At 31.9% G+C, this 23,826-nt stretch overlaps 1 protein-coding gene and 1 long non-coding RNA gene across 4 annotated transcripts in view; one reads left to right on the forward strand and one right to left on the reverse strand.

The window, feature by feature from the left end:
- LOC148946828 (uncharacterized) overlaps positions 1-7,543 on the forward strand; it is a 79,513-nt gene extending 71,970 nt beyond the window's left edge. Inside the window, exon 3 of the long non-coding RNA XR_016142404.1 lies at positions 7,449-7,543. This is a non-coding gene — a long non-coding RNA (uncharacterized LOC148946828). The remainder of the gene's footprint in view (positions 1-7,448) is intronic.
- A 4,945-nt stretch (positions 7,544-12,488) lies between these two features.
- Positions 12,489-23,826, reverse strand: part of LOC148946829 (uncharacterized) — a 153,013-nt gene continuing 141,675 nt past the window's right edge. For all 3 annotated transcript variants that reach the window (XM_089096639.1, XM_089096638.1, XM_089096640.1), the window contains 3 exons: positions 21,076-21,213; positions 16,986-17,077; positions 12,489-12,733 (listed from right to left, as the gene is read on the reverse strand). In XM_089096639.1, the coding sequence (XP_088952765.1) occupies positions 12,661-12,733; positions 16,986-17,077; positions 21,076-21,213 (303 nt within the window). In that variant the 3' untranslated portion in view covers positions 12,489-12,660. The remainder of the gene's footprint in view (positions 12,734-16,985; positions 17,078-21,075; positions 21,214-23,826) is intronic.

The following is a 23,826-nucleotide window of genomic DNA, read 5'->3' on the forward strand; positions in this document are numbered from 1 at the left end:
GTAGGTAGGGGGGTGTCGGGGGTTATATGGAAGGATCTTTCCATGAAAGAAGTTTTCATGGGGGAAGGGATATTGCTATGAAGGGAGTGCCGGATTTTCCAGCATTATTAAAGCAAAGGATTAGAAATTAAATATAATAAAAACAAATGTTTCAACTGAAAATGAAAAGCAACACTAAAACTTTAAAAGAACAGGAAATATTATGCATATGCTTCAGTCCATACCCCTTACAACGCTTCACTCTTTCAGCAAAAGATTTTTTAGTGCTTTTATGAGAGCTATTTATTTTAATTAACGGCCTTTGTGATTAAGGGGTCATTTTTAAAGAATTGAAACAAAATTCGAACTTTAGCTTAAAGAGCAAGGTATTGATTAAGGGGCGAACCCCCTAATATGCGTATTAAAATTTTTCAATATAGAACTTCGTTACGTAAGTTAATTCGTAGGTTACGTATATTTATTATTAACAAAAACGTTCGTAAATAAAATTAAAAAAGTTTCGAGAAAGCCATTTAACCAAATAAAAGTAAAATCAATATGCAATTTTTTTTTAATTATTCATGTACGGTGAGCCAAAATCAAAACCTGCATTAATTCAAAAACGTTAAAAAATTAAACAAAAAAACAAGTTTTTTTTTAACTGAAAGTAAGGAACGACGTTAAAACTTAAAACGAACAGAAATTATTCCGTATATAAAAGGGGCTGTCCCCTCCTCAACGTCTCGCTCTTTACACTAAAACTTGACTTTCTCACAACTCTATTTTTTTAAACAACAAAAAACTTCAGCGTAAAAAGCGAGGCGTTAAGGAGGGGACAGCCCCTTTCATATACGGAATAATTTCTGTTCGTTTTAAGTTTTAACGCCGTTCCTTACTTTCAGTTAAAAAAAACTTGTTTTTTTTACTAGATATGACGGCCCAGCGCTGTAAGCAGTGGCATCAAGTAATAACCAATGGTCTGGAGTATGAACTTTTTATTGCAAATATTTTTTTGCAATAAATACATGTCTATCTATAATGATGAAATTGTAGATAAATGTTCCAGTGCTTATGTGATTGTGGAGTGGTTTTGAATCCTGGGGAAGATAAGACAAGGTGATGTGAGTATAGCTGAAAAAAATGGAAGAGATGAAAAGGGAGGAATTGAGAAGGTTTACTTTTGTAGGAGAATGCTAGTGCATGCAAGTGACAGTGAAAGGTGGAAAGAGCGAGTGAATACAGAGTGGATGGAGTCTTTTGCCGAAGATTTGATTAGAATGTGTGTGTAAACGTGAAAATAAGTTTTATGCGTGAGATCGTAATTGAGTGAACAGTGTTGCCAATTTCTAAGAAAATAATTTTGTTTCTAATTTAAAAAGCAGCTGAAATATAGTTTAAAAGGAAAACGCAATAAAGGTAAAGCTAAAACAAATGTGTTATTATTATAACCTTTTTTCGACGTTTTTGTCTTTTCTGTGTATATTGTGGTTTTGTAAAAGAAAGTTGAATGGTACATTTTTTTAGACAGGCTGGGTCACAATTGGGAAAACGAATCAGAGATAGCAAAGAATCTTCACCTCAAGAAAGATTCAAGTGGGAGAAGACGCCCTTTAGTACAGAAAGGCTTGTCTTGTTGGTTGCATGTATTTGCTTTTAATGGCAAATAGTAACTGGAAGTTTATTCAGTTTGGCTGCTTACTGAATAATTCTTCAACTTTCGAGGTCAAATGAATCGTGAATATCATCTATAAACCAATTATAGCAATACTATCAGTCAAATTATGAACTAAAAAAATCTACTAAATTACTAGGAATCTACTTCTTATGCATATTTTATGAAACAAGCAAAACTTGGACTGAAATTTGTGTTTCCTATACAATCATCTAGTCCTTAGATATTGTCACATATTGGTGACAAGAATGGCTACTAAGAGGTTTTTGTAAAAGCAGAAAAACTACACTGGCTCTCCGCAATTAATTCAAAACGATTTCAAGGAACAGCATATTTTCCCCGTGAGATGATTGATAATTAATTTTATTATTTTACCCGTGCTTCTGGTGGTTATCATCAGCAAAATAAATAAAAATCAAATTTTAGTTTAACGCTTAATTTATAGTTTAAATGCTTTAACTGGGACTGAAATTTGTGTTTTCTATAGAGTTGTCTAGTCTCTAGATATTCTCACAATTTTCTACTAATTATTCATTTGAGAATTAAAGCCGTGCTTCTGGTGGTTATCATTAGCAAGGGGAATAAAAATTGAAATCTAGCGCTTACTTTAAAGTTTAAGCGCTTTAACTGGGACTGAAATTTGTGTTTTCTATAGAATTGTCTAGTCTCTAGATATTGTCACTATTTTCTATTAATATTTTACTTGAAAGTTTCAGCCGTGCTTCTGGTGGTTATCATTAGCAAGGGGAATAAAAACTTAAATTTAGCGTTTACTTTAAAGTTTAAGCGCTTTAACTTGGACTGAAATTTGTGTTTATTTAGAACTAAATGAAAACGAACAACAAGCGTTCAATGCATAAGAAAACGCCCTATGTAGTAATAATGCACTATGAAACCCAAATTTTGCATTGCCATTTGTACTGCAAACAGACAGCTAAGAATATGGGCTTGGGGCAGTGTTATCTCAAGAATTTAACGACGGGGAACACCAAATTATATTTATATCCAAAAAGCTAATAAAAACAGAAGTAAATTACAGCACAATTGAAAAAGAATATTTGGCAATAGCATACGTGGTTAAAAACCTTGACTATTATCTATATGGAAGGAAATTTATAATCGTTACATATCATAACCCATTACGTTGGCTAAATATAATGAAACCAGATAACGGCGCCTGGCAACGTGAGCTTTATGCCTACAAGAATACGATCTTGAAATAAAAACAAGACCAGGTAGGGAAAACGGGAATGAGAGAGAAAGAGAGAGAAGGATTTATTAAAAAAAAACATATCAAAAAAATTACTGCTACCTCCTCTAAAAAGTGAAGCTTGTCCGTGGGGAAGGAAGAGAAAACAAAATCCTTAAAACCAAAGAACACTTGGCCACCGACACCACTAATACCATCACACTAAACAATAAATACAAAATAATATGGTATATTTTACATCCTATGGGAACACCATATCAACAAAACCCCCACAATAAATAAATAAATCAATCAGTCTAAACTCATGTTCAGCAAAAAGCAGTTCCTTAATAATTTTTCTAAAAATATTAGGGTCTCAAATAGTCTCAATATCACTATTCAAATTATTCCATTTCCGCGTACCTCTATAAAAAACAGAAAAACACGAACGGGAAGATATACCTCTAGGTACACAGAAATCCGCACTACTTCTTGTATCATGAGAATGAACAGAAGACCTAATGGACAATAAATAACCAAAACAACGAGGCTGAACATCCTGCTGCAGTCCAAAAATAAACCACAATACATAGAATTTACGAAGACCTGCAGCCGTTATGTAAATTAGGTAAATTTCTCGAACAGACATTCGAGGAGACATACCGGCTAAAATTCTTACTGCATGATTTTGTAGAGCTCTTATTGGTTTTAGGATAGAAGAAAAAGTAGAGAGCCAAATACTCGAACAATAAAGTATATACGGAGGTATTAAAGAAAAATAAAGATAGCGAAGGACAGATTTGGGAAAACAATGTTGGACTTTCTGCATTATACCGAGATTTCTTGCCAAAATTTTGCTAGTTAAAGTTACATGTTGCTTAAAAGATAGAGTTTCATTTATTACAATTCCAAGGTATTTAAAAAACGCAGTCCGTTTTATAACACCATTGGACATATCTAATTCCTTGATCCATGGGTAAAAGTTTGGTGATTGCGATAAAATAATAAAGTTAGACTTAGCTATATTAATCCTTAATTTATTTACCCTAAGCCATGCCATAATTCTATTAAATGATTCCTTCATGGAATTCTGCAGCAGCTCCGCTGTCTTAGCTTTGCTAATGGCTGTTGTGTCATCAGCAAAAAGTGAAACTGTTTCATTAGTTGGGTTTACCGTTAGTTCATTTATTCTATAGCAAAAATTATTTAGACAATTTGGTAAATCCTTAATAAATATCAAAAATAATATAGGACCGAGAACTGATCCTGGCTGAACAGTTATTTCAATACGCTTTTTTTCTGAAGAAGAATCATTTAGTTGGACATAACTGATAACGATTACTTAAAAAACTTCTTAAAAAATTTAATGATTTCCCCCTCAAACCATACACCTCACACTTCCTAAGTAGAAGTTCATGATCCACAGGGTCGAAAGCTTTCATCAGATCTAAAAATATAGCACCTATTTTAAAACCTTTATCTAATACATCATTAATAATAGTTGTCAAATAAATCATCGCCTGTTCCGGTTACCGATGGTAACCCCTCTGCATCGTAACACCCGTTCGTCCTTTGCACCCATTCGCCCTTGCACCACTCCTCACCTTCCTCCTCCGTATCGTAACACCCATCCGCATCTTACACCCATCCGCCCTCTAACACGCCCCTACTGCAAGCCCAACCCATTGTCAGCCCCATCTTGAGTTGCCCTACAGCAAAGGCAATCTTCGAGAAAAGAAAGAGTAATTACAACAACTGCAAAACTGCAACCACTTCCTATAGCGTTTACGAGGAGAGCAGAGATCTATTATACTGCACGGATATTTGCTATCCAACTGAAGTAATAAAGCCCCTACTCTCCGCATCATCTCCCCTGATCCCCGCAGAAAAACTAACAGATAAAAGCTCTCCTCGACATGTTTGTTGACCATCAGGAGAGTCCCGAAGACGACACCCTAGAATTATATTTTTTAAGTTTGTCTTATATATTTTTTCTGCAATACTGTGGAAATAATGAGTCCCTGAAAAGTTATACCGTTCAATATATTTACCCGAGGGGTAGGGGCCCCTAAATTTATAAAAATAGTCCAAATTCCAAATTCTCATGTTTTTAAAAGAGGACCATTTGGGAAAATCTTGTTTTAGGTAATGCTCCCTTTTATGTATATCTTATGTACCTGTCGCTGTAAGTTACAAAACTTGGGCCTGAAAAAGATAATTTTGGGCTCCCTTCTACTTCCACCCACAGAAACATCCGCGAAGCTCCTCCCTAACTACTAGTGGCCAATCATACACAATTGTACATTTGAAGCCTCAAATGAATCAGCTCAAACAGATGAAAGTGAAAAGTTATTGAAACACCAGTTACTTTGTATGGATGGTATTATTTGGGACGAGTGCATCACGGCCAGTAGTGATTCTGGCCTCTCTGGCGCCCGGGGGAAAATCTTGGTTAGGGCAAGCCTCTTAAAAATTTCCAGGTCAAATTTTAACAAAAATTCAATTTATTAACTAAATTTGAATAATATATATATGTATATATATATATATATATATATATATATATATATATATATATATATATATATATATATATATATATATATATATATATATATATATATATATATATATATACGTATATATATATATATATATATATATATATATATATATATATATATATATATCATCACTACTATCACTATATGTATATATATATATATATATATATATACTATACTATCACTATATATATATATATATATATATATATATATATATATATATATATATATATATACATATATATATATGTATATATATATATATATATATATATATATATATATATATATATATATATATATATATATATATATATATATATATATATACATATATATATATATATATATATATATATATATATATATATATATATATATATATATATATATATATATATATATATATATATATATATATATATATATATATATATATATATATATATATATATATATATGTATATGTATATATAGTTTAGCTAGGTGAAGTAGCAGATAAATAGTGAAATAGCTATTTTATAATAAAAATAAAAGTACCAGAAAACATTGGTTCTCTTAAGCTTTACATTTTTTATTTTTTTTTTTTTTTTTATTTAGACTAACCTTCTAAAAATATTTGTAGCGATATTTGGCTATCAGAATACATGTATGGGAAAATTGTTGCCAGATTGTTGCTTTAAAAATATGAGTTCGAAGTAGGGACCGCTCAAAAACATAAGTAGAAAGTAATCAATGTGACATTCGTCTTTTCACGTCTTCACTGTATGTATTAATTTTGTTCTTGAACACTTCCTAGTATTTTTGACTTAAAAATGTCTCAGCAATGACAGCTGGGTAAACCGTTAGTTGTAGTCTTTTTTTTCATTTGTTGCAATCTAATGATAAGTCAATCAGTAGGGAAAGTTCAAGCATTTTATTTTACATCGATACTTCACAGTCTAGATTTGTTGAATAATTTTCCCCAAGTTTAATTTTTTGGGGCTCTGCTGTATTGTCTTTGGTTGGTCAAATTGGTCATTAACAAGTCCTTGATGCAAAGCTGGACATGCACTCGAAAGACATAGTCTTGTAGGACTGCAATATAAAAATTTTAAGCTTCAGCTGGCAGACAAAATCTTAAGCTTCAGCTGGCAGACAATTAGATTAACAGTCAACAGATTACTCTTTTCTATAATCGAAGGGCTGAGTCTCAGTGCTAAGACATTTAAGCCGTCAGTAAATTGAAAACGTTCACGGATAGATGACAAAATACCTGTCAAAAACGATATGAATGAAAGTGGAATGAATTTAGTCCCTTATGGTGAGCTGGGACAAATCAAATCCTTGCTATACCCACCATCTTTATTGATATTGCTATCTAGATAATTGGAGCTTTCTACTGGGTAAATTTTCTCGCTACAAAATGTCACCTCTTCATCTTTATTTATTACTAATTTAAGCCACTTATTCCGACTAACTCTGATTTTTGAGCCTCACACTATAAACTCGCAAAAGCTCCAAAATTCACTCATTTTTTCAGTGGTTTTCCGTAGGTCAGTTTTAAGTGTAGGTCAGTTCTACATTTTCGCTTCATGCCATCTTCTCTAAAAACCTTAAATCCGTTCTCTGGGATAAACCTTTTTTAGTTCCTGATTCTGTGCCAAACCAGTTACTAATCCAGTATTTTGGGGATAAATGAAATTTCTTTCTAAAAGTTGCTTTTTTTAGTTATTTTCCCCTTAAATTCCAGCTACTAGGCTAATCCAGTATTTTGAGGATAAATGAAATTGTTCTCAGAAAAGAGCTTTTTTAGTTATTTTCTCCATTAAAATCAAGCTACTTATTCCGCATTTTTGGGGGTAAAAATTACTTTCTGAAAGTGGCCTTTTTTTTATAGTTATTTTCACCTAAAATTCCAGCGACTAATCCAGAATTTTGAAGTTAAATGAAATTGCTTTCTGAAAGTGACTTTTTTTAGTTATTCTCTCCTAAAATTCGTGAAATTTGTTTGGTTGGCAATGAAGAGACATTTAATATTTTAACAGGTATTTACTTATAGGCATTGAATAAAAGGAAAAACTGTACTGTGGGTATCTGACTCCAGTTGTTGTCGAAAAGATGCTGGAAAAAGAGGAAGGGAAAACTGGGCATGAGCTTGGAAGGGAGGCATTTATCAAGAAAGTTTGGGAATGGAAGGATAAGTAAGACATTTGTATGCTATGTGTTTATTGTTGGAATGTCTATCCTCCACGTTACAGATAGTACTTTAGTTTTTTCTTTATTTTTTTTCTCATTCATATTGTAATGTCAGAAGGAACTGCGCTTCTTAAACTCAAATGGAAAAAGATATCCAGTACAGTTTTCAATCTAAAAAGAACACTAATTTGATGTTTGAGGTGTCTAGCAAAGGTATAAGTTATTTACAGTTAATACTCTGTCATACTATTATATTGAAACTGGTAATCGGTATTATACCAGGGTGAGGAGAGGGGCAGATTGATGAAGTATTTTCACCTCCTCTGTTATGTAGGTATCTTTGGAATGACTGTCACCGAAGGATATATAACCAAACTGAAAGGACATGCTTATGAAATAGAATTGAAAATTTCTTGTCTTTATCTGTTTGACTAAGTTATTATGCATGGTCATAGGGAAGAGGATGGATATTCTCTCTCCAGTTTGTCTGAAGGACACCCCCCCCCATCCTAGCAAACCTTGAAGACTTAGTTGCAAAATCATGTAACTTAAAAATATCCTTTAAGTTTTCATTTCTGTAATTTATCCTTTACTTTTTAACCCTATTGTCTTTGCACACACCTTTATTGGAAGGTTTGAAAATGTATTTTCAGCTTTCATTTCAAATTAAAATTTTTGCTTTGTCCCGTTCGCACAGGCAACAAATTTTATCTGTAACTAAGTTATTTCTTTTTTCATTTCCAGTGGCGTAATTTCGTCAAAATCCTGGGGGAGGGGGGGCACAGCTAGAGCCAGTTTTCCCAAATAAAGTGAACATGACAGGGAAAACTGAAAAATGATCCGTAAAGGCAAAGATATACCAAACAAAACTGACCTGTTTTTTTGGATACTTGAATTATACCGGTTTATCTTAGTCTTGACATGATTTTTGCAGCAACTACGTTTCAGCCAGGGGAGGGGGGGGCAAAGTTGGGTCTGGAGGGGAAAGTTGACCTCCTGTCCCATAGCAAATTACGCCCCTTCTCCTTTCATTTACCTCATACTTGTGCATCGTTATTTTTTCTCAAATACATTCTTAGACCACACTGGCTATACATGACAAACGAAAACTCAGAGAAGAGAGAAAATAACAAAATGAAAAATAAAGTCAAAAAGGGTGAAATATATATATATATATATATATATATATATATATATATATATATATATATACGGTATAGTATCTCAGTATAGAGATACTGGAGATATTTCATTGAGCCCAATTTACGGAAAAACCCGACCCATCTAGTTCTGTTTGACGAGGCAACTTTAATATCAACTGTTAATGGCGTACCACAAACTTTTAAAGAGATAATTGAAATAAAAAAATATATGAACCAAAATTTAGCAATAAATAGAGATAGTGGAGATATTTCATTGAGCCCAATTTACGACAGTTTAATCTTGAAGGACTCAATCAATATTTTCACAAGGAAAAACTCAAAAGAACAAATTTGAATATATACTGAAAACCCAAAGTTTAGACAATCCAAAATTAATGCAAGACGAAAGATCCTTGCACAATCGTCTTGGTAAGTTTCGTTTTCAATGATTCCTGCCTGGTTTTTTATTAAGTGTATATATTGTCTTTGTAAAGGAAACTTCAAAAGGTTAGATTCTCGTTTTTTTTGTTTTTTTTTTCTATTTTTATTTTTTTTTGGCAATGAGGAAGACTTTGCGGAGGTACTTTTAGAAATATTTGCTAATATTTTGTAATTTTAAAGGTTCGCTTGCTCACAAAATCCTCGTTTTTTCACCCTTTTTGACTTTATTTTTCATTTTGTTATTTTCTCTCTTCTCTGAGTTTTCGTTTGTTATTTTTTCTGCCGAGCCCACTGCTCCAGGATTGTCTATTTCGTGTTATTTACTATAGCGTAGTTTATCAATCAATTTAAACATAGTGTTTGAATTGAAGTTCCTCAGCATAAATGTGTCATCGTGGGAAGTTCATCGACTTAATACCATGCTAGCGTTGTTAGAAACACGTAATGTACTACCGAAAGATACGTCAATATAAAAATTGAATGTAGATGAACATGGGAAGAATTATGTATACAAATAGAATTATCAAAGCAATGCCCTAAATTATAAATTCACAAAATAACACCATAACCTCTATTTTCAAAATTTTTCCTTCTCAAAAAATACTAATAATAAGTGAATAAACAGTAGTAAAATAGCGCATAGTTTACGCAAAGTTAGAACCATGCATTTACCTCAATGCTAAGTGTAGTAACCCTACAAGTTCTATGCTAGGTAGTTATAAATAATAGGAATATAAAACTATGGGATAAATTTATCCCATATATAAGAGTTACCTTGCTTTAGTCTAGACTCCACTAATCCTAGTAATAATAACAATAATAGTTTTAATAAATGAGTTATAATAAAAAATAGGTTACCAGCGTATTTATATATTATTTACTCAATGAATAAATAATTTACAATCAAAAAAATAAATATATGTATATCACTCTTGACGTATGAAGATAAAAATATAATATAAAGCTAAGTTGTATGGTACTCATTCACTAAGTCTTTAAGGTATGTCACAACCAGTCGTAAAGGCATATCATAACCAGAGTAAAGCTATGACTTCCATAACTATGCTAACCCTAAAATATAATTCATAAACGTAAATTATATATTATGCTTACAATTCAGTTTTGTTTGGCAAATGCCATAAAATAGTGAAAAAAATTGAATTAATATAAATTAAAGAAATAGCCCAAGTTAAAAGTTTAAAACATAAACTATTCTGAAAATATAAAACAGCAAAGTAAATAAAATTTTGCAAAAATAGACAAATTAATAACAAATTAATTCTAGAAGCAAACAAAAAGATGAGGGTTAAGAATGTCATCATAATCCTCGTTGTTCACGCAGCAGCCCAAGATACTGTAAAGTATCGACTAATCTTTAAGCATAAAAATTCATTGCTAGCCAGCTATAACGCATAATTTTTTTTTTTGAAATTGGACCCCAAACCCTTCGTAACTTTGTTCCAACAAGTAACAAGACTAGAGAAAAATATGAATAAACTCAAAGAATCGATATTTTAATTCCTAAGATCGGATAAAGGATTGCAGACCAGTAAAATAATGCATAGTAAAGATAATAAAGAGTTCCCAATTCCACTTATCCCAAAACCGAAATCAAAGTTCGTAATAGATGACTTTGATAAGAAAATGGCAGAAATTGACATGGCAATAGGAACAAGCACCAAAGATAACAGAAGGAAAAGGTCAGCGAATAATTTTGAATACTTGTCGAGAGACTTCACTGCAATAAAATCTATGGAAAACCCTAAATTATTGACTACTAGGAAAGGAAACCTCTATGATGGAAATTACGCAATGCTGAACGAACTACAAAGCCCATGAACCTTTCTCAAAGAACTATGGCAGAGTAATACCGAGAACAACGTCACTGAACGGACATCATCTAAAGTAAGAAAGGAAAATAGAAACAGACCCCTAAGAATGCAAGATACCAACCTAGAAGAATCAGACAAATCAAGGAACAAGTTCTCAAATACCCAACAAGATAATGATTATATAAATCCCACAGAAGGAAAAGAAGAAGATATCACGACAACCACACCTACATATGAGACCCCAGCCAAAGAGATACTGTCATCGACATCGGAAACTCTGCAAACACAGTGTCAGGATTGATCGAACTTAGTAAAGAATCACCTAGATATTTGACTATATTAATTTATCTAAAACCTAGGACATTTACAAAATGGACATGATCAACAGGGCCCACATTTACGCATACCCATTCTTTTGGCAAAGTTTTTATAAGAGCAAGAGCAAGAATCCCAGTGACGCATACCGAAATACAAACGATAAAAGTACAAGGGCATAAGCCAGAAGAAAAGAAAAATAATTACAAAAAAGAGGAAGAAGATAATTACGTACATAAGAAATGTTGGACAATAGACGGCAAACGTACATGCGCTAGACTAGCCATGGCCGACGAGCCGACAAAAGAAGGTATCGAACCATTACCTTATCTAAATGATAAAAACGCCCAGAAGGTGTCAACTCATCAAGCCTTCTTGATATTATACAGACAAAGATTACAAGCCTTATTTGAATTATTTAACACGGAAATACAAAAATCAAAACAAACTACTACAAGGATTTTTGAAGTATTCTTTCGAAGAAGTAAATACCGAAGCTCTACAAGCCTAATTTCAATCATTGGAGAACTCACTTCCCGCTTTTCTGGGTTAACAACGGAAGAAGACTTAAAAATCCTGAGGGACAATGTGAAAAAATTGAATAATGCCATGAACGTAACCTTGCACGTCCAAAAAATACAAACTAGCATAGCAAACTACCAAAGAGATAAAGTCGAAATGATATCTAAGAAAATCTCAAGACTGTAAATGTAATGAATTATTTAAGGAACGAAGTGGATCGTGTGGTGAAAGACGCGAGCCTTACCATGATATCGCTCGATATAATTACCATAACACTACTAAATCTAGCAACAGATATTAGTAAGTTTGAATTCGCATTATTTGTCCTGACTGGAGGAACTTTATTTTATTTTTTTTCGTATTTGAAATATATCACATACTACTTACGGTACACAAATTATGTTATGGCCTTGGGAAGGCTTAGGGGTTTTGAAATATTGGTCAAAGACCGAATAACTGGCCAAAAACTAGTCTTATATACAATTTATTGCTAAATCTATAGAATTGCTCCCAATATTTGGATCCCTTACGACATAATCATATTTTTTCCCTTGTTTCTGAGGAGAAATGGGAAAGATGATCATAGTATCGTTGTAACCTCTGATGTTCTGCATATTTCAGCTTCTACCCAAATAAATTTGTACATTCAAGTGCAGATATTTATTTGAATATTTTAAATAGATGTGTAAAGCAAAAAAATCTTATGAGAAAGCAAATAAAAGCTTAAAACAAAAAGCTTATCAATTATCCGAACACTATTAGATACAAATTTCATAGAGATAAATAGGACCAGAAGAAGGGCCACTTTTTCTGAGGGTGGCAATCATTTCTGTTTTCCGCATTGACACTGCATTGACAAACTGCATTGACGTGACTGATGGTCTTCAGCCTTGACACTGCAAAAAATAAGGTAACGTAAGTTAATTCGTGAGTTACATTTATTTATTTCTAATGAAAACGTTCGTAAATGAAATTAAACAACTTTCGAGAAAGCCTTTTAACCAAATAAAAGTGAAATTAATATTCAAATTTTGTTATAATTTTTCGTTGAGCCAAAATCAAAACCTGAATTAATTCAAAAAAGTTCAAAAATGAAATAAAAAACAATTTTTTTTTTTTAACTGAAAGTAGGGAGCAGCATTAAAACTTAAAACGAACAGAAATTATTTCGTATATGAAAGGGGCTGTTCCCTCTTCAATGCCTCGCTCTTTACGCTAAAGTTAACTCTTTCTCACAACGCTATTTTTTAAAACAATAAAAAACTTTGGCATAAAGAGCGAGGCATTGAGGAGGGGACAGCCCCTTTCATATACGGAATAATTTTTGTTCGTTTTAAAGTTTCAATGCTGCTCCTTACTTTCAGTTAAAACAACTTGTTTTTTTATTCAATCAGTTACAAAAGAGCATTCGCTAACGTATTTTATACCTTTTTGCATTACAACTTTTTTTTTGAAAAAACAAAAACAAATAAGCAAGAAAAATTGTTTATAAAAAAATTTTTTCCTTGCGAAAATTGAATTTTTTTTGTTTTAAATTTATTTGAAAATTATGTCTTTTCTCGAGCTAAAATTAAATTTGTTAATTGATACAAAATTTTAAATTAATTTACAGACAGAATATGTGTGTTACTAAATATCAAAGTGAAGTTAGTTTTAAATGACAATTTCTCATTATCAGATATTGAATTATGTCCAACGTCCTTCGTGGGCACTATATACTGAATCAAGTTTATATTGGAAGGGTCAATTTGAAAAATATTTCAAGTCTCTTTTCATTATCTATGATGTTGAGCGTTTTTAAAACTTATTAGAGAAATTATTCTTCGGTGCGTACGTATTTCCTATGCAGGTTTGAGAATTTAGCATTATTAATTAACAAAGGATATTTGTTTTTTAATAAACTAACTACAGCCTCTTGACTTGGAGGTTGTTTTCGAGAAGAATCATAAACTGTAGTTAAATTGAGGCATGAGATAGTTGGAAAGTGGTGTATGAGAATTGGATTTTAATTATGTTGAATGTTATTGAAAGAAGTTTCGTCATTTTTGATGAATATCTGTCACATGGTTGAATCATAAGACATGTTGGTAGCCAAATATTTGATATATTAAATTAACAAATTACGATTTTCTTGTACATCAACGTAAATATAAAAGTAATTCAAGAATTTTTGAGAAACTTTTCCGTTACTATTTTCTCCAGAATTTCCCAGTAACTTACCAGGGTTGAATACGCACTTACAATTTAATGAACCTAATTTACATACAAAAACATTAAAAGGTACTTGTTAATTAAACAAAATATACTTAACAATTACGCTTAGGTTAGATCTAAGAAAACTGGTTTCATAGCAAAAACGATAAGTGACAGGTGATAGAATGCATTGGACTTGTATAATCTGAGTATATGCACGTTATGGTTGGGATTAGGCTACGTCAGGTTATGTTAGTTTAGGGTACGGGTGCTGACCAAATACTTAAACCCCCAGTATGATAATAAATAGGCCAAATTATATTCTTAAATAAATTAAGGGTTTTATGAAGGTTATATTTCAGTAGTCCCAGTTAAAGATAGGAACGGGGTCATAATTAGTGATAATAAAAAAGTTATACCTTGCATGCAACGGAAGATTTTTTTTGGGGAGGAAGAAATAGTGAGAGTACTAAGAGGATAAAAAATAATAAGGCTCCAGGCGGTGATAATGTGGTAAATGAGTGTCTTGAGGCTATAGATATGTTACTAAAAACTATGAATATGATTTTTTAAAAAGGGGAATAACCTAGAGATTTTAGAAAACCTTAATCAATACCATAATCCATAAGAAAGGTGACAAAAGTGCACGTGGTAACTCTCGGGGCATTAGTCTGGTTTCTGTAGGTAGCAAATTACTTAGTAATATGATACGTTTTAGACTTGGAGATGCTGTAAACAAAGTTTTAAGAGAAGAACAGTGCAGTTTTAGAAAAGGTAGAGGATGTGTCAAACAAATTTATACTCTTATGTTAATAATTGAGAAGTACCTGAGTTATCAAACACCTTTGGTCCTCAGTTTCAAAGATTATAAGCAAGTGTTCGATTCTGTTGATAGAAGAGCTTTAGCAAAGGTCTTATCCTTGTATGGTATACCAGACAAATGCATTAAAGTGATGTGTGGTACGTACGGGAAAAAAAGAAAAAAACAAAACAAGAAACAAGATATTTGGTTAAAAACAAGAAACAAGATTATGGTTTATTATTTTATTTATATCTATTCTTGTTTATAACTATTATAAAAATAAGTAAATATAATTGGACATAAAATGAACGAAAAGTAGGAGGCTAAAATAAAAAAAAAACTATAAAAAATCTATCAAGGAACCTATTCTCTTCGAAGCTGAAAATTAATTTGTTCATTGTTACAAAACGCTTAATTTATTCATAAAACTATGTTGTGTATTATTGAGGATCAAACTGAAATTAAAAAATACTAATAATGAATAATATCCCGTGTCTTTTAAAGCCGCCATATCTTGAACCACATCTAGAATTGCAGAGTTGATCTAGGCAATATTATACACTATTTTTCCAATTATTTATGGTTTTGAGCGATTTTAAAACCCAACACAAATAAATAAATTAGGAATTCATTAATAATCCCACATTTTTTTTTTGAATTGTAATATTAGTGTGAAAATTTTGTATTATCAACTAACATGCCATGTTAAGTTTTACTAAATTAGCCGGCAAGTTCTTGACTTGGAGATCATTTTCAAGAAAAATCATAGTCCGTTTGAGCTACGAGATAGTAGGAAATAATAGGATCTAGCTAAATTGGATTTTGAATATGTTGAATGTTTTTGCAATAATGTTCAAACTTTGTCGTTTTTCGAAGAAAATCAATGACATTCTTGAATTACAATATATGTTAGTAGCAAAGTTTTATTCTATATCTTAAATTAAAAATTACGGTTCTTCTTAAGTCCAGTAACTATGTCTTTAGCAACTATGTCTATGTCTTATCGGGCATATCAACCAACATTCCCCAATTATGCATTTGGCCCATTATACTATAAAAAAAAATGTTACTTTAAAACTAAATCAAAACGCATTGTGTTTACGGTTGCCAATAAGACACTCCTTCATCAATATATCGAGAACGACTGAGGGTATTTAGTTGCAGTTTTCAGGGCTAGTACTATTACGGCTTCTTCTCGTACAATTTAAATATATAAATAGGGTGTAAGTGTATCCAGGTTGTCAAAAAGCATAGATATAATCTTTGGGGAAAGATTAAGTTTTATCTTTTAGGTAAACTTGAGGCAATATAAAATTAAATTGAAAAATACTATTTCTCAGGATTAAAAAAAGTTAAAAAAGCTTCTCCCAACATACAAAAAGCAAACCAAACTGTGGATTCTTATAGAAAAAACACTGAAAAAGAAATAAAAATATTGTTAGAACACTAATATTAGTAGGGATGATAACCCCCATGCCTTCTAAAGACCAGAACACAATTTGCGCTTTACTGAAAACAAAATACGTTCTTAATGTTTTCACTTTCTTTCACTTAAATAAATAACAAAAATTAAGACTTTAGGGAATGAATATCAGTATATGTATATTAAACTGACAATCCAGGGTCATTTTTTTTTTCAGTAAAGCCTAAATTATGTTCTGGTCTTGAGAAGGCATGAGGGTTGCAAACCCTACTAATGTTAATTTTTGCTCGTTTTGAGTTTGACTTGGCTTTTCATTCTAATTTCTGTTCGTATTGAGTTTCATTTATTTGCTGATAGTGACTTGAGGGAGTTTTACGCTTTGAAGCTTATTTGACTTTATTTCTGCCCATTTTTGGCTTAATGGAGCTCTTTACTTTTGTTTGAAAAACTTGCTTTGTGGAAAAATCTTTTAAAATTAATACAAATATAAGGTAGCATCATTCAACCAGGGCGGGGAGTTAAAGCCCCCTGCCCCTTATGGGCGTCCATGCCTTGAACCATTTTGGATTAATAGTTCGGGTGGTAGTTTCCTGATGTTGTTACCCAGGGAATTTTATTCTGGGATGCTAATTGTTAATTTGGTATTATCAAACATACCCGATGAAATTAATAGTACTATCAATAGCATATTTTACTCTCATATGTATAGAGGGAAAGATATTGTTCTTACATTTCGTTGCTGCGGCACCGAGAAGAGAAGATTGTGAGGATTCCATAGACTGTGTCAGCGAGGAAGAGAAGACTGTTGGTTACTAACAGTACCTGAAACAAAAACAGCCAAATATGCTAAATTCTGATAGAGGAAGATTAATAAGTTTTTTATCAGACCACCCTGGCTAATCACAAAACTAAGGGAGAAACGAGGATAATGCAAGCCAGTGAAAAAAAAGATTCAATATATTCAAAATCCAATTTAGTAAAATTCTATTATTTTCTGCCATCTCTTAGCTCAAACGGACTAAGAGTTTTCATAAATATAACCTTTAAGTCGAGAACTTGCCGGGTAGTTTATAAGAAGTTGACATGCTTTGTTAGTTGACAATACGAAATTTTCAGACTAATATTATAATAAAACAAATTTTCTGATTACTAAAAAAAAAATATCATTTTTTATTCGTGTAAGGTTTTTAAAATCACTCAAAGCCATAGATAATTGAAAAAAAGGCGTATAATATTTCCTAGATCAACTCTGCCATTCTAGACTTGGTTCAAGATATGGTGGCCTGTAAAGATGCGGGATATTATTCATTATTAATATTTTTTTAATGCCATTTTGATGCTCAATAGCACACAATTTATTTTTTATGAATAAATTATACATTTTGTAACAATGAACAAATTTATTTTCTGCTTGAGAGAGAAATGCTCTTTGACATAGATTTCTTACGGTTTATTCTTGTTTATTGTATTACGGTTAGTGTATTACGGTTTATTACGGTTGATTTCGCACAAATTTATTTTCAGCTTGATAGAGAATATGTTCTTTGACACAAATTTTTTAATAGTATTTATTTATTTTTTTTTTATTGGGGGGGGGAGGGGGTAAAACAATTGGTACGTGTCTAGAATCCAGAAGTCACGCAAGAATTGTACTTCGAGAACAAATAGGCATTACCCGGTGCTTATATGAGACGCAGTATAAACAAAGGGTTTCTCACTCCGGGAACTATATTTAAACTTTAGTTTTTTGGTTTTTAGCCGTATATATATATAAATATATATATATATATATATATATATATATATATATATATATATATATATATATATATATATATATATATATATATATATATATATATATATATATATATATATATAAACTATTGACAGTACTAAAAGGATTGAAAAATAATAAAACTGCAGGTGTTGATAGTGTGATGAATGAGTTTCTTAAATATGGTGGCTCTGAGGTTAGAAATAAGCTACTGAAGATTGCGAATAAGATTTTGAAAAAGGGGAAGTACCAAACAATTTTAGAAAACCTTAATTAAACCACTGTATAGGAAAGGTGATAAGACTGAGTGTCGTAATTATTGAGGCATTAGTCTGGTCTCTGTAGGTACTAAATCATTTAGTAATATGATACTTTTTAGACTGAGCATCGTTGAAGACAAAGTTTTAAGAGAAGAACAATGCGGTTTTAAAAAAGGTAGGGGATATATATAATATATATATATATATATATATATATATATATATATATATATATATATATATATATATATATATATATATATATATATATAGACTAACGACAGTACTAAAAGGATTAAAAATTAATTTGGCTGCATGTGCTGTTAGTGCGGTGAATGAGTTTCTTAAATATGGTGGCTGTGAGGTTAGAAATAAGCTACTGAAGATAATGAATAAGATTTTGAAGAAGGGGAAGTACCTAGCGATTTTAAAAAACCTTGATTAAACCACTGCATAAGAAAGGTGATAAGAACGAGTGTGGTAATTATAGAGGCTTTAGTCTGGTCTCTGTAGTTAGCAAATTAAACCGTTTAGGACCAAACGGGAAGCAGGTCATCCTCGTCTGGGGTGGGAGGATGTCGTAAGGAAATATTTTAGGGACAGGGAGACTTCCTGGGAGAGTGTAAGCAGGAAGGCTGTGAATGAGGCGCGTGCGTAGCTGTGTTGGCCAAAGGTGGCTTTGGGGTATACATCGAAAAAGGATTTCTTTTCTTAGACTGAAATGACAAATTTATCCAACAAGGAATCTCACCCAACAGTCACCTATTCAAAACGCAGATTTTCAAATTTATTCCAATGAAGACCACTTCATAGAATTATCATCCACATTTATTGATTTAAAAGTTGTTAGAAGGAAAAAGTCTGACAATAAAGCTCCCACCGCTACCGATGGATTATCCTATGAAAATTGCTTACCATGCAATTTGTTTAGGCATATATTTGTCTACATAAATGGAACATCGGTGAGTACTAGCAAAAATCTATCAAACTATACATACTACATAGAATCCATGTTGATGACTCCAAAGTCCTATAAAAATTGCGAGTTCTAGTGGTGGTCTACGATTATAGGTCGAATGTTGATGCTGAGGATTACCTAACTTGCACAGTGAGCAAGGAGTATCATTTATTTGGTAAATTAAATCATCAAATATTTAATATACCTCAATGGATACCCCCGAATGTTAATGACATAAATTTACAACTCGCTCCGTCCAAGTTCACCTTGAGAAATTACTTAATGCATCATCCGATGCAAATGTCAATCTCATCTTGGCAATACTTTATGTACGGAGACAACAGCTTATGAGTTCTGTTGCTTTGGCAATTGAAAAATTAAGCGCCTCTGGAAACAATATCAAACTGCTCGTTCCTCACACGATCACCAATCAACGCCATATTGCCACTGGTTCAAGTAACTATACAGACTCTTCATTTATCAATAGTGAAGTCCCTTCAAAACTTGCATTGGCAATTGTAAGAAGTGCTACTGCCATAGGATCATGGATAAGTTCTCCACATGAATTTGAAATGTTTGGATTCCCCTATATGAATTGAAAACGCAATCCCTGGATCAAGATTCACAGCTCTTTGAAAATGGTACAACTGACACAATCTTCGCAAAAAGTCACGGTATGATTGTCTTGGACTTGGCTTGTACTCAAGATATGAGTTTTGTCCGAACGGGCACTGCAAGTTTAGAGTTTACCTTTGCCTAGCCGTTGACGGAGATTAATCCCACTAAATACATCTGAAAGTTTTTTGGATATTACCCCTGAAAGTAGTGTTCTATTAGACTTGGCACCATGAACACAAATGAAATAATCGATGTATTTAACATGGATTCATGCATGTACAAATACAAATACTATTGTGTACCCTCGGATCTCTTTGAACGAATTCAAAATTCTCACAATACCATTATCAATGTTAATAGTAGGCCATCGACTGTGCAGACTGCGCATTGGCTATACATCTTTCAACAGCAAAAAAATGGAATTTTTTCATCCTCTTAGTCTATCATATGCATTATAAACACTTCACATGATAATCGTCCTTGAAAGAAGTGGGAAATCAATTATTCAAAATCGGAAGCAATTACAAGATCTATGAACCAAAAGCTGTGGTTTTCATAGATTACTATATTTTATTTTTTGATGTCGTGACTATACTTCCGATGAATTTTTCGACATTTATGTAGACAATTCTCGACTGAATGAAATCATAGTAGAAAATACCCTGTCCTACCTGTATAAAATTGATTTCAGTGCACTGAGAATAAAGTGTTTTAATGGTGTTTGTAAATTTGTTTATTAATAAAATTAGGTGGTAATCGCCGTCGACAAAGATTAGTGGTGGAAAATCCTTGGGGTTCAACTTGTACTGATCCTGGCGTGTAAAGTCAGTGTCACATTTTCCCTAATATAGTGCACCTTCATTTTTATCGAATCTGTTTGTGAAGTCAATGATACTATTATGATTCATATTGTAAAGTTCATGTGTTTCTATTTGCTTATTTAAAATAATGTTACAACCGATATTCTCATATGAAAAATCACTTTTTGTAACAGCCAAATTAAAATCAGTAGGCTTATAACCACAATTACAATTGTCCTTACAACAATGACGTAGAAACCATACTCTCTTGATGTTTTTACAATTGAAACGTACTCTAAATTCTTCTTCCTAAGACTATTTAAATCCAAGACGATACCAATCCCTTAGAAATAAACTGAAATATATACACCTAAACTTGAACTTGAAATTTATAAACTTGAACTTACTCCCATAGAAATACCAGCTCTTTGCCTTTCAATTTCACTGTCTGCAGATGGTTGCCAATCTTTATACTTTATAATGACTAAACAGCCACTGATCATTCCGGTGAAAAAGAATAGAATTCCAAAAAAAGGTTCATGTAGCTAAAAATAAATTAATAAGGAAACTGAGCAATAGATTTATAAATGCGGAAGTCTGCAGCTAAATTTGATGCCAAACTAGAAAAATGGGAAACAAAATGGTTTATACAAAGCGGTGCAATATGGCTTGTAGGATTCAGAAGAAAATATGAAGATAAGGAAGAAGAAAAAACTAAATATAAGAAACTCCTTTGAATATTTTAGAAACCACGCATAATGCAGGTTGCTTCAAAAATTGAACTTATTTGTGAGGTTCTCATAATGTTCTTAAAGACTAATGGCATTTTAGGATTCTGGAGGGAGGAGGTAGGTGGAAAAATTAAGCATAAGACCCAATTCGCAATAATTTTCATTTTTTTCCAAGATATTCCTTAAATTCCACAGAGTTTATCTTAGATTTCCATAACAATGAAATGCCGATTTTATACATATTTTATGACTTTTGGTAAAAAAAAGAATGGCAAAAACATTTTCAGTTTCTTATAACACTAACACCGTGTTTGTTCAAAAATAAATACTATATTTTTCAAATGTAAATAGAGTAAAAACAGAACTGAAAAGCAACCGAAAGATCTAGTTAAATAAAAGTGCTTTACCTATTTTTTTAGTTATTTGTTTTAAACTTCTTAGATTTAAATCAAAAACTAAATCATCCTCCGTCCAAAATACATTTGTTCTCAGAAAAGAGGAAACCCGTATGAATCTTTGCAAATTTGTAATTTTTTATAATGTACAATTTAAATTAGAGAGATGTTGAACTAGCTGTTCGACGTTTTTGATAATAACAAGACTTGGATATTTACCACTAGCAATGAACTTATGATGACCACCTAATTTTGTCTTTCCTTGCACCAAGGGGTCTCCGATAACCAATAAAACAAAATAGAATAATCCAATTAAGGAGGTCATCATTTTTAAAATTCAATTGAATTTTTTCTGGAATGAAAATCTAATAAGCTTTTAATTGTAATTTAATTGTCTTAAACCCCAGGAAGTACACAGTCTTAACCATAAATCTTCGCAAAAGCTTCCCTGAAATGTAATATTCACATAGTCATGCAAGGCTGCGTGGTCGAGTGGTCTAAGGCACTTGCGTTAGCCACCAGTTTCTTCAGAGGCATGGGTTCAAATTCCACCACCGCCCTGTATTTTATACCAAAGCAAACAAATTACTTGTTTGAATCTTAAATTATAATCTTCCTTTAGTTACTATGGGCTAAAATCCGTACCTTATCGTAAATTTTGTTGAATTAGGTTTCAGGTATCTCTGCAGGATTACTAGGTTGCTAGCTACCGCTGAAACCTGGATATTTAAAAGAAACATTTTTAGATACTGTTAAGATCAATTCAAAATTATGTTGGAAAATGACGTCATTGCAATATTGGTGGTTATTGTTCGGTCTTTACTTTATCACACACTGTTTAAATTTTTTCTAATATGAAAATTTCTTGGTGTAATGGTTAGCACTTAGGACATGAAGTCCTGCGATCTGAGTTCAAATCTCAGTGGAGCTTTTTTATAACTTTCAGCTTACTTATACAACCATTCAGGTTTCTTCCGTAATTCCTTCTTTTCAAAATTAAATTAGTTACTATGGCCTAGAGTTCGTTTTTACCATATCGTAAATATTTATTTTACATCAATAATTTTTTTTCTTAATTACAAAATATTTCTATACACAGTAATTTCTTTTAAAATGAGCCATTACACAGATCTCTATTATAACTACCACTGCAACCTGGATTAGTATTGGACGAGATTGTCTCTTACTAGTTTGCTAGCCACCGCTGCAACCAAGATTACAAAAAACCTTTTGTATCAGTTACTATGAGATAGACATTGGTCCTTACTGTAATTAAATAAAAAAACAATTTTTTTAAACTGAGAGCAAGGAGCGACATTAAAACTTAAAACGAACAGAAATTATTCCGTATATGAAAGGGGCTGTCCCCTCCTCAACGCCTCGCTCTTTACGCTAAAGTTTTTTATTGTTTTAAAAAATAAAGTTGTGAGACAGAGTCAAACTTCAGCTTAAAAAGTGAAGTTCTGAGGAGGGAACAGCCCCTTTCATATACGGTATAATTTTTCTTTGTTTTAAGTTTTAATGTCGCTCCTTACTTTCAGTTTAAAAAAATTGTTTTTTTATTTAATTTATGATCGTTTTTTAGTTAATGCAGCTTTTATTTGCATAAAAATTTTACTTTTCTTTTTCTATATGGATGTCTTAACAAATTAACTTACGTAACTAACTTCTATATTTGTATATTTTTCTTCTGGCAAAAAAATACGAAGTTGCAGATTTTTGCAGATATGAGCTTGAAAACTATGTAATAGGTTTTTCTGATACGCTGAATCTGACGGTGTGATTTTCATTAAAATTCTTTCACTTGTAGGGGATGTTTTCCCCCTCTTTAAAAAATCGAGTAAATTTTCTCAGGCTCGTAGCCTTTGATGAGTAATACTGAACTTAATAAAATTTATATATTTAGAATCAGCATTATAAACACATTATTTTGATACATTTATTGACATCAAAATTCCGTTTTTAAAATTTTAGATTACCATTGAGCCGTATCGCTTGTTTTTTTTATTGTTTTTTTTATTACGTATATGAG

The sequence above is a fragment of the Artemia sp. Qi Xiang Cuo genome, chromosome 11, assembly GCF_049724085.1.
Source record: "Artemia sp. Qi Xiang Cuo chromosome 11, ASM4972408v1, whole genome shotgun sequence".
NCBI classification, from domain to species: domain Eukaryota; kingdom Metazoa; phylum Arthropoda; class Branchiopoda; order Anostraca; family Artemiidae; genus Artemia; species Artemia sp. Qi Xiang Cuo.